This window comes from Centroberyx gerrardi, chromosome 24, assembly GCF_048128805.1.
Source record: "Centroberyx gerrardi isolate f3 chromosome 24, fCenGer3.hap1.cur.20231027, whole genome shotgun sequence".
Lineage (NCBI taxonomy): Eukaryota > Metazoa > Chordata > Actinopteri > Beryciformes > Berycidae > Centroberyx > Centroberyx gerrardi.
In genome coordinates, this window is record NC_136020.1 from 10279952 (window position 1) to 10303266 (window position 23315).

At 42.2% G+C, this 23315-nt stretch overlaps 1 protein-coding gene across 1 annotated transcript in view; it reads left to right on the top strand.

The window, feature by feature from the left end:
• Nucleotides 1-23093, top strand: part of tmtc2a (transmembrane O-mannosyltransferase targeting cadherins 2a) — a 55153-nt gene extending 32060 nt beyond the window's left edge. Inside the window, exons 3-12 of the mRNA XM_071905678.2 lie at nucleotides 3055-3895; nucleotides 4481-4595; nucleotides 5473-5558; nucleotides 6224-6408; nucleotides 6768-6846; nucleotides 8602-8723; nucleotides 11688-11769; nucleotides 15459-15573; nucleotides 18216-18279; nucleotides 21439-23093. Coding sequence (XP_071761779.2) covers nucleotides 3055-3895; nucleotides 4481-4595; nucleotides 5473-5558; nucleotides 6224-6408; nucleotides 6768-6846; nucleotides 8602-8723; nucleotides 11688-11769; nucleotides 15459-15573; nucleotides 18216-18279; nucleotides 21439-21642 — 1893 coding nt within the window. The 3' untranslated portion in view covers nucleotides 21643-23093. The remainder of the gene's footprint in view (nucleotides 1-3054; nucleotides 3896-4480; nucleotides 4596-5472; nucleotides 5559-6223; nucleotides 6409-6767; nucleotides 6847-8601; nucleotides 8724-11687; nucleotides 11770-15458; nucleotides 15574-18215; nucleotides 18280-21438) is intronic.
• Nucleotides 23094-23315: the final 222 nt, after the last annotated feature.

Here is a 23315-nt window from a genome sequence, read left to right on the forward strand (position 1 = left end):
TTAAGTGTCCAAATCAATATCCAATTTTTCCCCTCCCAGTTCCTCACTCCCTTTCCAAAATTCTGAACTCCTTGAACTGGCCCTTGGCCATCTTGCTATTGACAAGTGACTTTCTGTAATTAGCCTTACACCTCATCTCAGAGAAGACAACCCCTCAGCTTCCAGGGGAACATGCTTTTCCGTCTCTCATCTCATCTGCAGAAATCAAAAACTGAACTGGAGCCACTAGGTCAGGCGAGTCAATCCTAAACCTCTTATTCTAAACCTAAGATGATTGGATGGTGGATACCAGTGTTTTGCCTCTCCGTACCTGTTCTGAGAGTACACACATTAGCTTACTGAAGCAGGCTCATTTTAAGACTGGCTGGTAGGAAATGTTCTCAAAAGCTCTCCCTTGAGAGTTAAGTGGGGCCCATGTTTACTAATGAGAGGGATGGAAGTTTGTGCCTTGTGCACTGTGTGGCTTTTAAATAGGATTTTATCTGTTTATGGTGCTTGAGCGCAATACATTTAGAGAGAATTATACAGAAAGTCTAAACTATTGCCCCCCACTCAGGGGATTAAAAACAAAAGTTAGCGCTACGCTGAATCAGCACTTTGAATTATGGAGGCTGTGAGTTTGGCTATTTTCAGGTATATCAAAGCCATGCTGAGCTTTTGATGGCAGAACTACTACAACACGTCTGCACAACCTTCTCTTATCTCCCACATAATAATGCTGTACACACACACACACACACACACACACACATACACAGCTCTAATACCTCCCGCACAAGTTCAGATAGAGTTCATGTTACACTGCTGCTTAGAACGAATACAAGGGCTCAGCCAGTAGGAAGAGAGATACAACTTCTTGATCATCTCTCAGGTTCACATCTGGTGAAAAGCATGGACTGTGTCACTGATGTTATGTCATATTTAGACCGCTAAACTGACAGGAAGACAAATAACAGCCTCTTTTTGGTCAAGGCTGCCAGGCCGCCTTTGTAAATAAGACTTTGTTTATATGACATTCCTTTTTAAATAAGTGTTTGATAAATAAAAGAAATAAAATAAAAATGTGCTTAATCTTGGCATCAACACACCACTGAATCTGCTTTAACCAGCACCAGACCATTTGACGGACAGAAAACCAAACACAAAATGTCTCATTGGTGTAACAGCTGTGCGTTCTCTCCCTACTAGTACTATGGGATTGTGTTGCCTGTGTTTTGACAAGTGTAATTTAACAAACCAGCGATCAAAGGTCAAGAGATCAAGGATATAATCATATGACCTTGTCATCTCTAGGCAACTGTAACTCAAACTACAGACAGGCTGACATCTATGAAGGCCATTGTGAAGCAACTGAAATAAATTATACTTTTAGCCCAGTAGAATATCACAATTCCCTCGTTCTGTAAACATGATTTTGTGAATTCACATTATTTCAGATTTCTTGTTAGAGGTTTATAATAAACAGTTTGTGGAGGCTGTAGTGAACGCCAGGCTGGGATTTCCACATTGCCGCTGCCATACGTACATGAGGTGTTGCGTGACAGAGGACAATATAATGAGAGACCTCATGCTGATCATGCTACAGAATTAATGCTCTTATGAGATGTAAACAGCATCTACATGCCAACACAATGAGTCCTAAGCTGATTACCAGTCACACTCTCTGCAACCCTGACAGGCAGCGAGGAGCGACTTAGGAGGAAAGCCCCTCTTGCTTCAAAATACACTTCAAAGTTGACCTCTCGCGTTTATAGGTTACAAGGAACTGAACTGACTGTGGATTACTTTTTATGTGTGTTCTAAAATTTCCTCACTGAAGATCCATTATAATTTTTTGGGGGGTATTTCTTCTCTATGCTTTGATTTCGGACATCTATTCTTCATGTAGGAAATTTCCTCTTTAAGCCCTAAATAGATTTGGTTTACAGGCAATACAGCAGGCCTTAAAAAGTTGCACTCATAATGCAATTGTAAATTCTACTTCAGTCGTATATCATGGTCTGGTGCAAAAGTATTAGACTTGTTTTGCAATATTTATATGACTTCATGGGGCAAAGGAAGTCCTTGAACAAACTATTGGCATGCGCTCACCCAAATAAACATTTTAGAGGGCAATCAATTTAAAAGGTTGGATGTGGAAGACAGTTTTTCTGGCTTGTGAACTCACTGATGTAATGACATTGGTTAAGTACTGTTGGATATTAAAGGGCATATGATAATTGATACGTATACCACTACACCATATGGAGTGCAATATAAGCCAGGTGTTTATGACAGCCAACATAAATATTAATTTCTTAGTTTTCATCAAGCCCACTTTTACAAAATGAGAAAACAATAGTCGGAGACAGAAATAGTCTTGTGCCTTTGGGAATTATTCCAGCTAATCAAACATCAGCAAAGAGACAGGTTGTGATATTCTGTGTAAAATGTTCTTGATTGTTATGTTTACTGGCAGATCAAAACGTGTTGACATCCACCAAAAAGCTGTCCAAAATCCCAATGTGTCTTTCACCAGTTTCAATATATCATATTTCCCTAAAAATTATTTCTGTGTCTGTATATAAACAGAGTCATGTTATTTCTGGCTATGGTGCATTTTAATGTTAAAGATTTTGCCAAAGTTACATAGAGTGCTTGGCTATATGATTGTACATGAATGTGGTTTATGCCCCAGGCAGCTATCAAAAACATTCCACAGATTGCTTTCCTCATCTGTGCACAGTGTCTCTTCTTGTATAGCAGTGGAAGGCTAAATCTGGGAGGTCTTAAATCAAATCCCAAACTTACACACTGACATGCATTCTAACAAAGACTGAACAACTTGTTGTCCAAAGAGACCAAAAACAATTTTATGTTAGGACCAGTGGTGCTGATTCAACTCTGATCCAAGTCTTGAATGCCTTGACGGGAATTGAATTCGACTTCTAAGACGAAAACAATTTCAGGTGTTCTGGAACTTAGACAAAATGTTGTGGCTTTGAACAAGGTCCTCAGGACTGAAATGTTGATTTAGGTGTTTTAGTATGAATTTTTTTCTCTCTTCTCTTTCAGAAAAAGAACATCAGTGTTTTGCTGAGTCTCAGTGTGCTGGCTTCCTGGGGAGTGATTCTACTGTCAGCTCGCCTCTACTGGATGGGCAACAAGCCCCCCAACTTCTCCAACTCTGACAACCCTGCGGCTGACTCACCACATTTTCTCACTCGAACACTGACTTTCCTCCACCTGCCCGCTGCCAACGCCTGGCTCCTTCTCTGCCCAGACAAGCTCAGTTTTGATTGGTCCATGGACGCCCTGCCCTTGGTCAGGTCCTTGGCCGACTGGAGGAACCTTCACACCGTTGCCTTTTATGGTGGATTTATCCTCCTGGCTTTGTTTGGACTTCGCGCCACCGCTTCCAAAGCCAAGGAGACCAATGGGAAAGCCCCAATCGCTAACGGAAAGTCAATCACCAATGGGAACGGCTACCACGCGCCTTACACGAACCACAACACAAATTCAGAGCCGGGGTCGCCAAAGACCACACTGAACGGGTCGGCTAAACTCCACCACTGCCCTCCACGGACGTCTCTGCCCCCTACAGAAAACTTAGTGGTATTTTCCTTAGGCCTTCTAACATTACCATTCATCCCAGCCACCAACCTATTCTTTTATGTAGGGTTTGTGATTGCGGAGAGGGTGCTATACATCCCCAGTATGGGCTTTTGTTTACTGGTTGCTGTCGGCGCAAGGACCATGTATGTCAGACTGAGGACTAGAGGCTGCAAGGCCGTGCTGCTGTGTCTCTGCACGGGGCTCGTGCTGCTCAATGGAAGCAGGACTGTTATAAGAAACAGGGATTGGAGCAATGAGGAGAATCTCTACAAGTCTGGGATTAGCGTGAACCCTGCTAAAGGTAAGCAATGGGCCCTAGTTATCATGGCATCAAGCTGGGTCTGTCTCCTCAAATTCATATTTCAAGAGAGTTAAAGAGTGTGTAAACACACTGTTTTCAGCCAGTCTCCAGCTAGTATAATTTTGAAAGATGTGAAAAGGTAGGGTGGTGTGCGAGAGTGAATAGGGGTGTGTGTCTGTGATAACAGATCATGTATCACTTGGGGATGGTAACATTTTTCTGAGAATTTGATACTTCCAAATGCAAAGTACCTGCCTTTACATCATTGATTGAGCTGTGGCCAGAAGTGCAAACACAGCTGAAAGTTTCACCCATAGAGAGCAGTGCAACAATTATTTTCTGCCCCTAGAAGCAGATGCAGGACTTAATTTGAAAAATGTTGAAATCAAGCTCAAAAACGTGATTTAGTGCTGAATTAAATAACTGGTCACAACTACAAAACTGTTGATCCTGGCAAATTAACAGCCATTACCAATGACATTTTGATGATACCAGTAACAGTGCTAATATCAATACTAAATAATACTAGAATTGTGTTTTTCTATTTTGAAAATGTTACTTTTGACTCACACATGTCTCCTGTAGCCTGGGGTAACTTGGGGAACGTACTGAAGAACCAGGGCAAGATGGCAGAGGCGGAGAAGGCGTACAGAAACGCTCTGTACTACCGAGGGAACATGGCTGACATGCTGTATAACCTGTGAGTGGTAAAGATGCCCATTCCTCCTCCTGCCTGCAATATCTTGACACAAACGAGTTGGATTCCTCCCATCCATCACCGGAGATTACAGTGGGAGAAAGAGAGGGGATGAGAGAGAGAGGGAGGGAATGAGGCATAAAGTCAGAGAGAGTGACAGACAGGAGGTATTTGAAGACAGCGGAACAAAAATAGGTCTGATATGAGAGAAGAGAAGCAGTCGCTGAGACGCAGTGCGAGGCATGATGCAAGAGTGTGACAAAGTGAGAGGAAATAACTTAGTGTGTCCCTGGTGGCCTTCTGTTCCTCCTGCTACTGATTTAATTAATTGTGATTCGCGAGCCTGAGGGAGAACAAAAAGCCACTTCCAATACTCACATTAACCCAAGGTGTCAAAGGTGCCAAAACCTCATAGCAGACCCACGTCTCACGCTCTCATGCTGACGCTGTTTTTCTTCCCCCTTCTCCGCTCCCTCTCACGTTACGAATATCAGGAAGCTGGCAAAGCAACATAGAGAGAGGGGAAAACCAAATTATGGTGCTTTTGCGTTCTTAAAAATAGAGGTGCCATTTCAACATGATGGATGGTTGATATATTGAGTAAGGGATATAGAAGCTGCCCACAGTTTTTCTCGTGTTTTTATTTCTTAGCTCTCACCCAAAGTGCCCTCATCACTTTGAGGTATTATAATTTCCTCTTCGTCAAAGTGTACATTTACCTTCACAGATTAAAAAGAGAGAGACAAATCAAAGAAATATGGTGGAAAGTGAACCCATTTAAGTAGCTCAAAGGTTCGTTCTCTGTCTCACACAGTTAAGTGGGGAGTGTGGTTACACACACTTGAAACTTCTTAAATGTTTGCATTTCTTTGTCAATCAGGGGTTTGCTGCTCCAGGAGAATGAGCGATTTTCTGAGGCGCTGCATTACTATAAACTGGCCATTGGGAGTCGGCCAACTCTGGCATGTAAGTAAACCTAAGAGAGTGTCTCATTTTCTAACTGATATATTACATGACTGGAGTGGTTATGAGTCGGGGAGCAGTTACAAGCGATTAGAAATTCTCACACATTGGTCAATTTGGCTGAGTCTGCTTGAATTAATTCGATGTGTGTTCAGGGTCCATTATTGGATCGCCATCATGGTCCAATTTTAATGCTGAATTAGATGTTCCTTGCCACTTGGTCATTTGGAAGGCACTATAAGGCTATTTCAGCTTGACGGGGAAATGATGATTCAATCTCACACTTGAGTGCTTGTATGTGGGATGAGGCTCAGTCTTTCACTGTATCAGGCTCTGGTGAAGGACAGCTTTTATGAGGAAGGACAGAAGGTAGCATTTTTTCCAGACCCCCTTTTTTTTTAACTCGTCTTCAATTCTTCTTCCCTATCTTAATCTCCTTCTATCCTAATTTATTTCTACTTCTTAACTGCTTTTCACATTTGATGTTCCTTCGATCTCTGTCCTTTCTCCTCTGGCTATAGCCTTTTCCATATGTCGATCTGCCTCAGCTATCTTTGTACATCCTCACATTGTCTCCACCTTTTATGACATCCCTTTCTCATCCCATCCCATAGACTGCACCCCTCCTGCTCTAACACCCCTCTCTCTCTCTCCCCCGCTCCCCACAGCGGCCTACTTGAACACAGGCATCATCCTGATGAACCAGGGCAGCCTGGAAGAGGCCAAGCGCACCTTCCTGACTTGTGCCGACATTCCCGATGAGAACCTGAAGGACCCCCACGCCCACAAGAGCTCCGTCACCAGCTGCCTGTACAACCTGGGGAAGCTGCTCCATGAGCAGGGCCAGCAGGAGGTTAGTGGGAATGGGACCAAGGAAAGATTTGAGGAGTTGAAATGATGAAACGGGATCGCGCCCTTGTTGAAATGATGATGTCACCTCCCTAATTTAGAGAAAATTTGAGACAAATCAATCACAGGATTATTTTACTACTTTTCATGACAACTTATTTTACTTTCATGACTACTTTACTTATCTTTAATGTAGGACTAAAACTACAAACATTTAGGATTGAAAAGGGCCTTTGTGGAGAATGATGCCTGTTTTTTCTACAGGCCAGTGTATGTATTAGAAAAATAAGACAAAATGTAATATAATAAGACACAAACTGCACTTGCCAAGCTAACCAGTCATTTATCTTTTTTAAACCACAGGAGGCCCTCTCTATCTATAAGGAAGCCGTGCAGAAAATGCCCAGACAGTTTGCACCACAGAGTCTTTTCAACATGATGGGTAAGTTACTGTTGGAGCCTGCAGTCTCACTCTGATACTTTGTATTTGATCCAGAAAAATGATATTGCAGATTTTTAGAGTTCACTACTATGGTGACTCATGCTTTGAAATGCAATGCCCAACCAAAATGGCATTTTAAGGAGGTGATACGACCATTTCATAGAATTGAATTTGCCTTGACTGTAAAGAACAATTTCACACTTTTTTTATGACCCGAGTGAAAACAGCATAGTCCTGGACCTAGTGTTGCTGGTTGACTTGCCAGACATGCCTCAGCACAAGTGATGAATCTTCTTACATATTTGTTTCCATTTTTAGGTGACCTTTTGATTTCAGGATAACTCATCAGCAAACAAATCCTTCAGAATGTGATGTTAGTTGTGATATTTAAATACTGGATGAAAACATAGCAGATTTACTTGAACCACCTGTTGGACTCCAACACCAAAGCTCCTAAATATGTGCGCAGACTTTGTGTAGATGTGTATCATCTTGTAGAGGATTGAAGCTAATCCGTGTAATAAATCACGTCCCTCTCTTTGTTATTCTAACACAAATTACATTATTGGAAATCCGTCTTGATTGCATAGTTGAGATTGCAGGGCGATGTCTGTAAAAATTCCTTGGGCAGCCTGAGCAGATTGAGAATGGGAAGCGTGTTTGGTCAGGTGGAGGGAGTGGGGAGGGTTGTGTTTGGGTTTGTGTGATGTCTGGGGGACGCTTTGTTACAAGTGATGTCATCAGCCCACCATTTTGTTACCCCACAGACTGTAGTGTTACCCCAGGGGCCAACAGCAGGCTGTTTTCTCACATCAAACAAAATCTCATAATGTTGCGAACAAAAATATTGTGGTTTCAGAGAAAATTGTGCTTTCCAGATTAAACTACGTTGGGAGAGAAGAAGTATTTATTCACCGTTTAAGGAATGCCGACCCATGGATAAGAGGCAGCAGAGTTCATGCTATTTTATCTGCCTTGCACCTGTTCGGAAAAAGCAGAGGGAATGGAACACATTTCTGTCCATTAGTGTTATTCAAGTTTCCTGTCTATTCACCAGACTCTCCAGAGTATGGGTAATCAAATAATATGACAACAGTATGATAACATGAATGAACTGAAAATGGCCAGCGTCCACTAACACCAAATGCCAACAAATAGAAAAGTTTACCTCATTACCTTTCTGATATTTTCAAAGTGCATGGGTTCTTTTCTGTCAGTAATTAGTGTGCCTATAACAAACAAATGTAGCTCATAACAGGCAGCAATGTTTCACTTCTAGTCAAACATTTCCGCTTTTTATTGTACACAACTCTATAGGAGTCTATGAACATATTTATTTGCAAACCTCATCTAAAAATAATCCCTCTAACACAGAAACAAACTTGGCAAGTAGATCCTAGTAGGTGATGATTTCATTTTGTGTCCAGGTCATATGTTTAAGCTGGAAATTTTGCCCTTTTGTATTTATTGATATTGAAATCAGGGGAAAAAAAGCTTTAATGACAAAGTGGTGACAGCTGATCCCTATGGGGCAGCTGATGTTTTAGGTTGACTGCTCCTAAACTCCTATGGAAGCACGAGTGATATTAAAGGAAAATGTTGTACCAAAGTAAAATGCTGCTTTATATGTCAAACCAGAACACTTGTGGAAAAGCTGCCTAGAAAAAGCTTTTCCTTTAATCTTTTTTTATTATCCTAGGAAAAAAACATGCTAATCCCATTGAACCCTGACCCTTGACCTTTGCCCTGTTCCAGGAGAGGCCTACATGAGGCTGAACAGGCTGGAGGAGGCGGGTCACTGGTACAGGGAGTCCCTCAGGGCCAAACCCGACCATATCCCCGCCCACCTCACCTATGGGAAACTCCTGTCCATCATTGTAAGTCCCAATTCTCTTACAGCACACGCACATGCACGCACACACACACACACACACACACACACACACGCACACACACAGGGGAAGCACCATGATGCCAAGCCCAAGCATTATCTTAGTAATGATTACAGTGGTTAACTACCTGGGAAAGTGTAATTGGATGGGACCTGAAGTGGAGTGGAGTGATGAATAATTCATATGGAGTGACTTTGTACAGAGCGTCGGAGCAAGGCGGACCCATCCTATTGATTTCTCTGGCAGAACCTGAAGAATTGTGATAATTGTTAAGAGGTGCGAGCTTTTGACTCTGAAGGCTGCATGCTAATCAAACCCTGCTCTCCTGATCAGAAGTCATCAAGAGTAATTGTGATGTTTCGATGAATATAGTGTTTGACCTCTGCTGGTGCTGGATGAAACACAAAAGAAGATCACACTGTGATAGGAGAAATTAAGCCAGGTGCATACCATGATACATGGCCGTTCCAGTGACCTTGGAGTGACCCTGATCCAGGAGTGATTTTGCTTGCCAAATAGCTTCAGAAAAAACAACATCTATTTAGCTGCATAAATATGAGTCTGATGTCTGAAGGTCACAGACATGGGGAGTTTGTCTAGTGTGGAGGAATGGCTATCCCTCATCCACTGGATGAGCTCCAGATTGTGTGTGTGTGTGTGTGTGTGTCTGTCTGTCTGTCTGTGTGTGTTTGAAGACATCAAGGGCATACAAGTTTGCCCCACTGCTCCCGAATGTTACCATGCAGTTCTGATGTCTTTTTCTATAGAGAACTTCACGCTCTCTGTCCTCTCCCATTACATAAAAAGAAAAAACAACTGTGACAACATATGTGTTCACAGCTGATTAAAGTTTAGCCATGAGAGTTGAACTTTTGGAACAACCCGAGCACCCTCCATGACCTCTGTGAGGATGTTTGACCTCTTTCCTTCCACAGCCTCAGGTGCTGAACCGAGACACAACCAGAGGTTGATCGGCACTTCCTTAGAATCTTTTGAACCTGCACAAACAGACACACACTCATACACACTTGCAGCTGCAACCCTTAAGGGGTTTGAATCTTACTTTTGCTCATTTCCCCTTTTAATAATCAGATTTGAGCATACACATAGTATTTAGTGCACACACACACACACACACACACAGAGCACAGGTTCAGATTAGAGTCACCCAGCATGGCTGGACATCTGCTGTGCTCCCCCAGGCCCTGGGCTGCAGATCCAGGGCCCTGAGCCACAGAGAGGCCCCCTGCACAACAGGGCTTAGGGAACAGGAGATTGGATGGGCCCAGGACAATGGGCCAGCGGACAGGCTTATAATGCAATTACTCCACTTCCTTATTGAATCACTCCATCAGCTACATTTTGGCCAATCGACAATACAGACACGGGGAGGAAAGGTCAAACTGAAGTCTTGTACAGTGGTTCACCCCAACATGCGCTGTGTGTGAGAATTAATTCATCACTGCATGTTCACGTTTCACTGAGACTGGGAGTCATATGTTTACAGTACTTTGGGAGAGTTAGGGTACATTGTTTGGGATCGCTATATACAGTAGTTTTCATCAACTTTCAAAAGTGACCCTCTCCTTCTGTCAATACAGAAGCCACACAATAATAAAGTAGGAACTCGATATAGTCTTACACCTATTACCTATCCACAGATGCTCACTGGCAAAGGAAAAGACACGTCCCTCAACAACTACCAAGCACCAGTCCTGATGCCACTAATTACACTTATTTTTTACCAAGGTCAAGCAGCTTAGAGAGAAATCCAGTGTAACTCTGAAGCACTGCTCTCTGTCAGACCTCTGGTTGGAATCAGAGGGGAGTGGTGTACAGTGAGGGAGAGTTGTGGTCAGTCGGCACTCATCTGATTTATGAGCTCAAGCTCAGCTGTGCTGCTGGATACACTCAGCACTAATGCTAACCACTAACTCCCACTGTGGCAGACCCCTCAATGCAAAAACAGAGGTCTAAATACAGCATGGGGGTGCAAGACAGTCAGACCGCCTAACTGCGATGCCTGTATGTGGAAATACATACAGTGACCCTTAGCCGGCAATAAATCAGTTAACACAGAACAAACCTGTATCTTGAAAATCTTAGAAATGGATGGAAACCAACATTTTTTGTTGACATTGATGTGAAACCTCTGTTAAATCATTACTTGATTCAGCTTAACTGGACTGATGGATGGCTAGGGGAAAGGCTTAATTGAATGTAAAGAGAAAGAGCCAAAGAAAATGTGAAATAAGTCATCAGGCCCAATATTCCTGCACTCATTTAGAGCGATTGTGGGCATGGGAAAAAGCTAATGAAGCAAACCTAATGTCCCCATTCCTCTCATTTCATGTTGAATGGCAAATCCATTGGCAATATGGAAGCAATCAGTGCCGGAGCATAAAACAAAAGAGGTGGAGAAAGAGAACCTTATGCACGAAGAAGCAATATCTTTCTCAGTTTGGTTGCAGGGATTTGGTGCAGCACACACACACATACACACACACCCCTTGAGGTTTTTCTTTAAAGGTGAGGGGTGGGGGGTGGCGTATTCTTTATGAGCGTCAGTTTCCTGCTGTAACTTTACAGCATGGCTACCATGCCTCAACTGATGCATGTCGGCGCACTAAAATAATTCATAGCAGATACAGTGAACTACAAGTGATTGTTGTAGCTGTGTGTGTGTGTGTGTGTGTGTGTGTGTGTGTGTGCGTGCATGTCTGTGATACAGGATGTCCAGGATGTCCAGCTCGATGTATGTACATTACATTATATACAGAGTAACATACAGCACAGGGGATCTACAGAAAAATACACAGTTCAACATGTGCCTTGTGCCATTGCAAAACAGCTGCTGCACAAAACATTAAAGGATCACAGTGTTCTAACAATATATAAACTAAACTGGGATGTCAAAGGCAATGAATGATTTTTATTCCTCTCTTATAGGGGCAGAAGACAGAAGCAGAGAAGTACTATCTGAGAGCTATTCAACTGGACCCAACAAAAGGAAACTGCTACATGCATTATGGTAAGAATACACTTTAAAGGTTTCATTCTTAAACATTACATACCCATTTTTGGCAAAGCTCATTTGAAAATCAGCACTCAACTGTTAAAAATACAGATGTCTCTATCTTCAAAAATGTCAGTGTTTGGTAGACAAAGGTATTGAAAACAGTAAGCGAACCTGAGGAAGCAACAAGCGAAATGCGCTCCTTTTATAAGCCTATTTTGCAAATGCTATAAGAAAAATAAAGATGTGATTATATAGTCAGCAAAGCCCCACAGTTTGCGGTTGGATAATTTCTTTATATGGACTATTTTGTATTCCTGCGACCAACCAGCACCTGATTATAAGTGGCTGTGCATAGGCATCTTGACTACTCAAAGGTATTCAAATATCTAATAACTTAAAACACATTAGCAACTCATTTCAGAGACATTAGATAGTGCCCTCTATTTACATGAGCCAGTGTTGCTCCATCTATGCATTTCAGTGAGACAGAGCTCATTGTAAGTCCTTTTCTTCCAGCTATAACATGTGCAAATGCTCATTATCCAAACATGTGCCATGCAGACCTTGTAGCATTTACTATAATGCACAGGCTTTGCTGCAGTACACTGTAACTGAGAATAACAATTACACAAGGGACCTTAAACTCTTTTATCCCAGGACTCGAACTTTGTAGTCTCACCCTAGGACCCAGAGTCATTACAACATAGCAGTTCTCTTATCGTAAGAGGACTCGGTCTCATGAACCGCTCTGAATCCCTAGTCATGGCTTACGTCACACTGAAATAAAGAATTTTGGAAAGAATTAGTAGCAGTGTGGTAATCATTTGGAGGTGTCAAATACCCTAGTGGTCATACTGTGTTTCAGAAAAGAATCGCTGGACTGGCTTAAGCAAACCCCTGCATAACAGTAACTAATTGGAAATGTACTGCCATTTAATATACTGTTGGTATCAGTGCTGCTGGGAGTGTTAAAGTCGAGATGAAACGGCATTTTGAGAGTATCTAACTTCCGTATCGTGACGTATTTCCGAGTGAAACAGGAAAGACAGGCGGGACATAACGTTGGGAGGAATTTGATTTGAACGTTGAAAAGTGGGCGTGTCATAACACCCGAAGACACACCGAAGTACCATGCTGTTGCTAGCTAGCTAACTAATGAATCTTAGCCTCTTAGCTCTGTGCGCTAAAAGTTGAAGATTGATTGATGGGTGGATGTCATGATATTATTGGTTGAAATTAGTTACGGGCATGCTTACGTAAGCACACGGCATATTTTGTTTTACAGGAAGAAAACATGATTGAATTTTGATATAAGAATACAATGAAATTGATTTTTGGTATTTTTTTTGGCATATATTGTTAAATAGGTGCACAGTATGACCGGGGATGTGATCTAAAAGGGTTAAAAAGGCATTTTTCATTTCATCTCGTCTTTAAAGCTGTTTGAGGTTTTGCAGACTGCGCGGCCAGACGTAAACGGGCATGCTTCGTTTATCTGACTAAAGAGACAGGATCAGAGTACACTGCTTACCATTCTTGTGCTAACCGAGAGTAAAACATGATACCATGCTCCGTCTGTGCCTCTGCTAATGCAGCATTTCATATCAGTTTGAAGGAACAGGCTCCATTCTGCTCCGTGTCACTATCTCCAGGATATTCATAGGAAATGAAATCTGTCCTGTCTCGCTGAAAGCGCCATTGTGCGCTGTCCCTTTCTCCTCTTCCCTATCTCTCCCCAATTCCTCCCATTGCTTTCCCTGTGCTGGATATCTTGGGGTTTGAGTTGTGTTTGGGCCCTGGCGAGGGTTGCCTTGCTGTCTTTGGACTGCGCTGTTTCCCCTTCTGAGATCCTTACACTCTTTCTTTCTCTCTCTCTCTCTCTCTCTCTGTTTTCTTTCTCTCAATCTTATCTTGTAGCCCTTTGTTATAGGTGATGTTTATGTAGACTGGTCCCCTCCTTTATCACAATCTGGCTGCTTTAGCTATCCCCCATTCACTGGATGAGCTCCAGGTGTGTGTGTGTGTAAGGAGTGATGGATTTCTGTCCACACTGTGACACACCACAGATGCACGCGCATGCTCAAACACACACCCACACACACACACAATTCAACGTGGGTACACTGCGTATGAGAGAGCGCAAGGAAGTGAGGACAGGGAGGGTGAAAGCTCACAGGAGAAGTCAGATAACTAAGACAAGGCCCCCTTTCCTGCCATTGTTCTCAGTAACACATGTTTCAATGCAAGCTGAACACGCATGTGCCGTCCTACATACGGCCTGGTTCTATCTACTCTGCATTTGTGTCAAACAGCCGTGTGGTGGGACGTCCTGGGGGCTCAGTTGGCTAAGACGCGTACCATGTAGCCGCTAAGTCCTGGGTTTGAATCCGGCTCAGGACTTTCGTCGCATTTCATCCCCCTCTCTCTCCCCCATTCTTCTTGTCTCTCTTCACTGTTATACTGTAAAATAAAGGTAAAAAAACAACAAAAAACAAACAAATAACTGTTTGGTATGCAAGACAGCTTGGTGTTGGCGCACAGGCGAATATGGTGAGCTTTGACCACAAGATTTTTACTCAAAAGCCAACACACGCGCACACACACACACACACACACACACACACACACACGCACACACACCTCAAGAGAACCTCCCCACATTTCCCCCCTTCCTGCACGCAGGAACATCTGTGGCCAGGCTTGGCAGTTAATTTATAGCCACTGAACAGACACCCGTGGGTGCCGCACCAGGTGGCCAGGCTCCCATAGGAAAGCACATGAAATACCTCCGACTCGTCTGTGCTTTCAGACTCCGCCGAGCATAACAACAACCCCTCACTATTTCACTGTCTGCCTTCTCATCTCTCTCTCTCCCCTTCCCCGTTGCATTTCCCGTGGCTCTCTCTTTCACTGCCTCTCTCTTTCACTAACTACATTCGTCTTCCTTTGTTTTTCCAGTGTTCTCCATCTTTGTCTGTCAATGCTTCCTTACAAGCGCTCGCCGTCTTTCTTTTAACCTCAGTCCTGCCGTCAATCCCATCACTTTTCACTCCATCTTTCACCCTCTTTTCTCTCTCTCTCCCTTTATCCCCCCCCCCCCCCTATCCAGAGCGACTAACAAAAAGTAGAAATAAGCAGTGATGTAGTGGTAAATAAAAAGGTGGGAAAACTATGACATCCAGTCAAAGATTACTACAAGGCAAACAACCACCTATATGAACAAAAAACAATTGTATTTTCATAAAAGCATGAATTTATTGACCTTATTGCCATGGCGGCCATTGTGAATTTATGTCACACTTCGGGTGGGAAACTACCTGTAAGATTATAAAACTAGCATATAAATAAAACTAGCATTACTTTACACATAAATGAGGACTAACAGTTAATAACAGTCTCGTTAACAACAGCTGCAACTACTTGAATTTAGTAGGGAAGTTAGCTAGTTTACTATAGCTCCTCGCTAGCTAGTTAGCTACTCGCTAGCTAGTGGGCCAAATATATTAGCTTAAAATGTGAAGCTATATCCGTCATTCATGTTTTTCAGTAGGGAATCTGTAAAATGATAGATGTTTGTCCGAGTCCTGACGTTTATGCCATAAATATTGTCAGGCCAAAAAGGTGGGAAAACTGTATTCACAAATAAAGTGTTTAAACCGACCCTCTGTAAGTGCAGCTCGTGTCTCTGTTCCCTCCTCCAGGTCAGTTTCTGCTGGAGCAGGCTCGTCTGGGCGAGGCGGCGGAGATGGCAGAGAGAGCTGCGGAGCTGGACAGCTCAGAGTTTGATGTGGTCTTCAGTGCTGCTCACATGCTCAGGTTTGGCCAGACAGCTGAATAAAACTATTTACATACACAACATACACAACACCAAGGACCAACCTGGAATGTTTGCAAGTGGAGTTTCCCCACTTCACAAAAGCATTTTTCCACATCAGTTGTTCCTCACAAGACTCCGCAAATAGAATGAAAACATATTTCATGAATCAGTGTTGAGGTTTTTGAAGCTGGCTCTATTTACACAGTTCGCCGCTGTGCTATTTCACCATTCAAAGGCTTATTGTGTAGCCTACCACTGTATGCTATTGGATACTACCATCTTTTAAATATAAATTACAGTAATGTTATATTAATAGTAAATGTCCTTTATATGGAAATATGCTATAAAAGCTATTATGTATAACACATATAAACACCAGTATAGTTTCAGTCCATCATCATGATGTTTCAGGCCAAGGCTTGTAAAGAAACCAAGCCATTGGAGAATTTTCCTCTAAAGTTTGGCAGGCACGTGCACAGACAGCATATGAGTCTTAAAACATTTGAAAAAGAACTGCAAATCCCCTCTGCTCCCTGCAACTCAAGGAAATATTGGAAGTGATGTGCCTTAATTCCGTTTTGCTCTACATATCTGGAAAAGTCATTACGGCTCTCTAGCATCCTCCATCTAAATGCAACGCTGCAGAGGATTTGTTAAAAGTTAAAAGTCTCAGAGTCTAGCTGAGGTTTTTCTCTTGGAAAGCAGGAGTAAATCTAAGTGACAGATCATTCCGCCTTAGCCTGGCCTGACAGGTTATTTTCAGCTGAGACCCACTGCGACATATATTCAAACCGATTAAGCCTGTCACGGACCTCACTTAAATTATTGTGACACACACCTGTCATTAGCTGGATTTAAAGCTAAAGCTGCTCCGCTGATAATGAATGTGAGGTGAACTTTGTGAATATTGTGACAAAGTGCAACTTTAGAAATCATCACTTCACAACATCGTAGATAAAAGGCTCTTTGGCTTAGCTTGGGGAGAGATTGTTTCATGTTTACAAATATTGGCTGAACTAACCAGGATTAGAATAATGACCTGACAATTTTGTTTGATGTAAGATTTTCCTGTAAATGTTGCAAAAGACACAAAGTTGTAGGCCTATACTCTGCATCCTTTGTGTTTTTATGGAGCCACTTTTTATCAGTTGACTCACTGTAGTGTTGGAAGTGCCTCCCTTAATGTTACAGGCAGCCAATGCATAAGCGATTTCACTCATAATGCATTCTCCACAGTTGCTCTTTACATGATTATCAAAAGGGGCAGTGTGGTTCTTTTGATGCTTTGAAAGGGAAAGAATGCCTCTAACCTCTGTGTAGCAGTTCCCTGTCTTTGAAGGGCATTTCAGATCTGATTCCCTGAGTCTCTCTCTGTCCTCTGGGGGACTCTGCAGCATTTGACCAAACAAAACAAAGATCAAGGAAGATGACTCTCTTAAAGCGATGACTATGAAAAGTCAGTGGTGAACTTCAGCTAACCCTGAAAAAATGCTGCCCGTATTCTCAAGGCATATTCTACTTTTATGCCAACTCAACAGAGACATATCTGCTTGAGTCACAGCCTTATAAATATTAATTACCAAGTCTGGAAATGATGGCCTTCTTGATTTAATTAACTTTGGCACAGCAAGTCCGGTTCATGTACTCTTTGCATACAGATGTACAGAGCAGATTAACTATACCATTTGGGGGTTGACTGGCTGGTACAGCGTTTCTTGCATCAACATCATCCTCAAAATATTATCTTCATCTCTGTGTTCCATTCCACACTGATGAATAATAAGTGTGGGATAATGTACAGTGAGCCAGTTATAATCACCAAGTGTGACTGACAGGGCGAATCAAGACCCAAACACGAAGCGTACGCTACATTATCCCTCTTATTACACAGCTACTTAAAGACATTAATCACTTGGCACAAAACATTAATTTAAAATTATTTTATTACAAGCATTACTTACAAGCTTTCATTAAAAACAAATAGTTCGGCAGGACTGTGTTGAAACATCTGTGACTACACTGTAGCAGGTCTGTAACCATAGCAACGTAAACAAATCTGGTCAGATTGCTGTTCAGCCTCTAACCACCAAATGTTTCATGCTCTCCGAATAAATTAAAAGTTCCATTTTCCTAACTTGGGGAGAAGAGTGTTTGTCTGCAGTAACGAGTAACATCTTTCTGGCACACGGTGTCGTATTAGAAATCAACAAAAATGACCAGACTTCTCGACTGTGGAGTGATATGATTAGATATGAAACAGCGGTCTGTTATGTGAACGAACAAAGACGTGTAATAACAATAGAAAGTTCAAGGAAAGTTAAATTATGCATGGCTCCTTGATAATAATGGTGTGTGTAATGTCTAATTTTGGCATGCTATGAACCTTACTAGTCCATTAAAAATCATAGCTGCAATCAAAATGGAAGTATTAATTATTGCTTACAATAATTTATATAATTAATAATTACAGTGACTAACAATAATTACAGTAATTTGTATGATTAGTAGTACAATAATGAATCTTTACAATGATTAATCGTAATTAGTATTAGTGAAAACTTAATAATGAATATAAATGATTGTATTATGTGGCCATCTTTCATTCTCTCTCCTTTTTCTCTGTGTTCCTCTTCCTCTCCAGACAGGCCAGTCTAAATGAGGCAGCAGAGAGGCAATATGGGCGTGCAGCCAGCCTAAGACCAGATGTAAGTACCTGGACTGGTGGTTCTTTTAGTTAAGGCAAACACACACACACACACACATACACACACACACACACACACACACACACACACACAGCGTGCTATGTATTACAGTTATAGACATTATTGTTATAGCAGTGTTGTTATTGGCAAAAACTGATACGACTGAATACAAAATGGAAACTACTGTGCATGGCCCACTGTGCTTATTCAAATACAGAAATCCCAAAGATAGAAGAGTTCACTGGGTACTATTTTCCGATATCAAATTCACACATTCAGTTCAAAGTATTCACGTTCAAAGTAAACACTTGATCGTGTCAATACGGTGCGACAGGCTGAGCCTTGCGGTATATCAGGTCTCTCTCTGTCAGCATATGCGGTTGAGGAAGCCGGGGCTCTCCTCCTGCTGCCTAGTATCAATCAGTCACTTCAAAGGAGAAGGGCGCGTGGACTCGTCTGGGAGAGGTAATTTAGAGTCATAGGAACCCCTGTGTTTTTAGACAAGACCTAGATGGGGCTTCCTGCAGCCATTTGTCATGTTAGTCTGTTGGGTGACTGTGTGCTCTGTGACTTATGTTGCCAGTTCAGTCAGGAGAGGGTTTGACTTTCATCTTCATACAATCCTACAGCGGAGTAACCAGTGTTATATTTCAACAGGCACAGGAACCTGTGTAGTGTCTGTGGCTTTTTAGATAAGGTTTGGCTGTCAGTTGATACGTGAAAGTCCTAGAAGCCATGTAAAATTGAACTTAAATGTAGAGTAACTGCCTACAAATCAGACTGAAAACTGCTCAATTTGCAACGTTAAAATTAAAGTTAACAGTCTTCTGAACTCAATAGAAGAGTGGAAAGCTTTGTGTGCTGGTTGTCCATTTAAGTTTGGAAAAGCCGTGTTTATTTTCTATCCTGTAAAAATAAGCTACTCAAATGAATAGCTATGTATTTTAATTCAGAGGGAGTCAAAGAGCCCTCATGTGCACATTCAGACATGCTGAGGGCTTCTCTTGTCATTTGTCAAGAGCAAAGCACCTCTTGTCTTTGACATTTTCCCTGTACATGTCTGCTTAGTGAGTGACAGGCTCTCAAATATCAACTTAATCCAATAGCTTTCAGGTCATGAAAGATTCAGACAGTGCTGGTTATACGTGCTGAGAAAGGCAATAACTGTGTGCCTTCAGAGGAAGATTGGAAAGAGTTTTTCTTTTTATACACTGATAGACTAAAATGCTTCATTATTTGCACCTCTCGAACGGAGCTTCATTGCATAATGTAATGCAAATTTATTTCTACTCTTAGCAGAAAAGGCTATGTTTACTGACTAACTGTGCAAATGGCATTAAAGCGAAGCTGGAAACACTGTGAATAATGCAGTCATTGACTTTATGGGGCCCATCTCAGATGCTGAACACTAATTTTGAATTGACTGAAAAGGATCGGAGGCAGATTCTGTTTCTACCCTTTGCCTCCTCACTCATGCAAATATATCCAACTTGCTAAAGGTCAAGAGCTTACATCCCTTTCTTTGCCCTTCTCACTGTATATGCATTACAGACGGACCAGCCCCACCGCACAAATCACTGCCTCAGCCCAAAGAGAGAGGAGTTGCCGATTTACTCTCTGGCTGCCTTCCTGTATACACAGGACAGATGTAAACAGGGCTCCGTTTCTAATGTTCCCTGGTCCCTTTACCGTGATTTAGTCCAGTGTGTGTATTGTATATCACCCAGTTGTTTACAGTGACAGAGGGCCTTCATTTATCTAGCTTAACATGTCTCGGCTGCTTACACATGGTTCCTGCATGGTACAGAAGGCATGAACATGTTTCGGAGGCGCGTCTTAAAATCTACTGCTTGAGATAGTCAAACGCCTCCAGCATTCATTTATTGCACTAGGTGAGACAAACAACCACCCACTTAAAAAAATTAGTCTGTACTGCAGTGCAACTACCCTTGGTGTGAAACTGCATTATTAATTTTGGAGTGTCTTCAAGTCTACTGCTTGAAATATTCGAACTCAAGCGTTCATTTGTTCCATTAGGTGAGACAAACAAGCTCCCACTTAAAAGCGAGTCTGACTCTACTTGAGAAATGGAATGTAAACGAGTGAAATATCAAGACAAGGCAAGGCGAACAGTTGTGTTTGGGGAAAATAAAACTGTGAAGTAGTTGCTAAGAGGCTAACCGTATGTCAGGCAGTCAGGACCCAGGCCTGGGAGTAAGTCCAGGTCTGGGGGACGAGGTGCGGAGGAGGTGAGGATGAGATTTGGGTGTGTTTGTTAGTTGTGGCTTGCTGAGAGTCCAGTCTGTGACGCAGGACACTCAGGTCACGGCCAAGTGGTTTCACTTTGCCAGTTCAAAAGGGGCAATCTGATTAAATAGGATCAAGGACCTTAAACACACTGCTACATGGGGTTTTTGGTTGATACTCATACTTGCACGCACATACACACACACACACACACACATGCACACCACATGCATACACACCCCCACACACAGTCACACCAAGCCAGTTCCTGGTTAGAACTGTTGCTCTGGGCAAAACAAGTGAACCCCTCTGATCCAGTCAGCTTCAGCTCTAGCTTTGCTGACCTGAAAAGAATCAAGTGTAAGGGAGCGTGAGGGCAATTTTACCATATTCTAGTGCCCAGTCACACAGCCAAATATAGATTATCAATTGTAATCTTCCCTCCAAACTCTGTAATTCAATTCCAAAGCTCATTTCACCGCGGCACTGTCAAAGGACAAACTCTGAAATTTGACCATGCCAGCTACTGTGAGGTCACATTAGGGCTAATTTAATGCATATTTCATTTTCTTAGCCTTAAGCAAATTTCACTAGAGCCCCTGCCTTAATCTACCACAAGAAACCTGGCAAGCCTCCTGAAATATGTCTCGCATATCAGAGTCCGTGTGAAACATAGGGCTCAGAGGGGCATGCTCAAAATAGTTTGCCAAAATAGATGAATTCAAGGACAAACAGTGGCTACAGTTGCCACAAGTGCAGTAATCCTGTAACTCAACACTCTAATATCTCACACATCTCACCATAAGAGCATTATGCCCCATTAATGTTTTTACTTTGTGGGAACATATCAAGATCGCTCTGTATCCCCTTCTGCTGTTTTTCCCCTCACACTGTTTCTTTGCCCTCTCCCAGTACCCGGCCGCTCTGATGAACCTCGGTGCCATCCTTCACCTGAATGGGAAACTTCCAGAAGCCGAGGCCAACTACCTGCGAGCGCTCCAGCTCAAACCCGACGATATCATTACCCAGTCCAACCTGCGCAAGCTGTGGAACATCATGGAGCGGCAGGGACTCAGGACTAAGAACGGGCTCGGGACCCAAAAGGGAGACCTTTGAACCGAGAGAAGTGCTAAGGCGTTCCCTCAGTGAAGATGGAGTGTCCTCCAGGGAATGGGGCGAGAGGAGACCAGTTATCCAGTATAAGGATGTGAAAGAGCTGGAGGCTAAAAGCTATCTGTTCAAGGCATGAAGGACGAAGTCTCTAGTGAATGGCGGCCTGTTATCCCTGTGAAAGACTGTTTGAGGTTGGCATGTTAGGGATTTGAGGGTCAAAAAGGCAGGTTCTGCCCTATGGTGCCATGAATGCGCAGTATGGTGAATGAATAAGCCTAATGTCACCTTCATTATCAGATATTCTAACGTGACGGTCAGTTGTTAAATGATATGCTGAAGTCAAAGGCAAGTAACTGGGAAGTCCAAAAGAAAACTTCTTGAGACCAATGTTAGAGGGCTTGATGAGGATTTATGTCTCTGGGCCAATTTTTATTTAATTGACATTAAAAACTCAACTGCCAGTTTTGGGTAGGTTAGAGCACTTAATTTGAAAAAAAAAAAAGATGTAGCAATGGTATTGAAATAAAATAATTCCTGCAAAATGTGTTTTCATGTTTTCAACGCTGTTTGGTGAATATGGATTTGTCTATAATCTTTCTCTTAAATGAGTAAAAATCATCAACAATCCTCAGGGTGATCTAACCTTGAAGTTTTGCTGTTCATGCTCCTATTTCAAACATGACACAAAACAGTAACTGAACAACATGAAAGCATGCCAGTGCTAACACATCTTCAGGTACTGCCCCCTGATAATGCATATACTGTATAAGCTTATATGTACATATTGTTGCAACCAATTAAAAGGACAGGTTAAGGCATGATGCATAGTCAATCAGCATACTGTTGTCCGAGACACTGAAGTTGGTTTGCACCTGGTGCATTTTAAATGGTTGCAACTGTAAATGAAAACAGATCATGAGAAAACTCTTCAACTGTGCCAAAGCTTGTACCGAGTCTTACGCCTCTCGTGCCAAGCAAGAAAGGTTATTACTTATGTATTGTGTTCCTTGTGTCAAATGAAGATGTTTTATTTTATTTCATGTGATCAACCGATCAGTTTAATTTATTAATATGTGTAATTTTATGTGAACATGCCAACACTGTGCCCTTTCGTTGTCACCTTAGCTCTCCCTCTCTCATTTCTCCAAATAGATCGGCTACAGTAGGCTACAAGACGATTACATGAAAATGTCTGTTTCTGTTTTTTTTTTCTCTCTGCTCAGGGACATCAGGTTGTGATTACTGTCACAGAATGGGTTTGTGACACAGAGAGAGCTTGTTAAAATGATAGTAGGAGATGTTTTTGATGATTGTGGTGTTTGGTTAAATTATAGAAAATGTGTAGCCTAAAATGTGTTGTGTTTTGTAAAAGAGAAGTGAACCTTTTTCCATAATAAAAACATGATTTTTGCTCTCAGCTGAGTGATGTCCCCCAGGACGCCTTTGCCGCTCAACAACGTAAATTATTTGAAATTTCCAAATAGATTATTCTGAGTCTTTGAAATGTCGAGATGTTGAATAATTTAAGAACTCATTTCTCTCCAATCCCCTTACCTATTCTTGGTTTCCATGGAGACCTTTTTGACAGAGGGAGATGGAACAGAAAAGAATCGTGCCACAGACTCTCTTTCTCTCTCTCTTTCTCTCCCTCTCTTTAACTCACACACACACACACA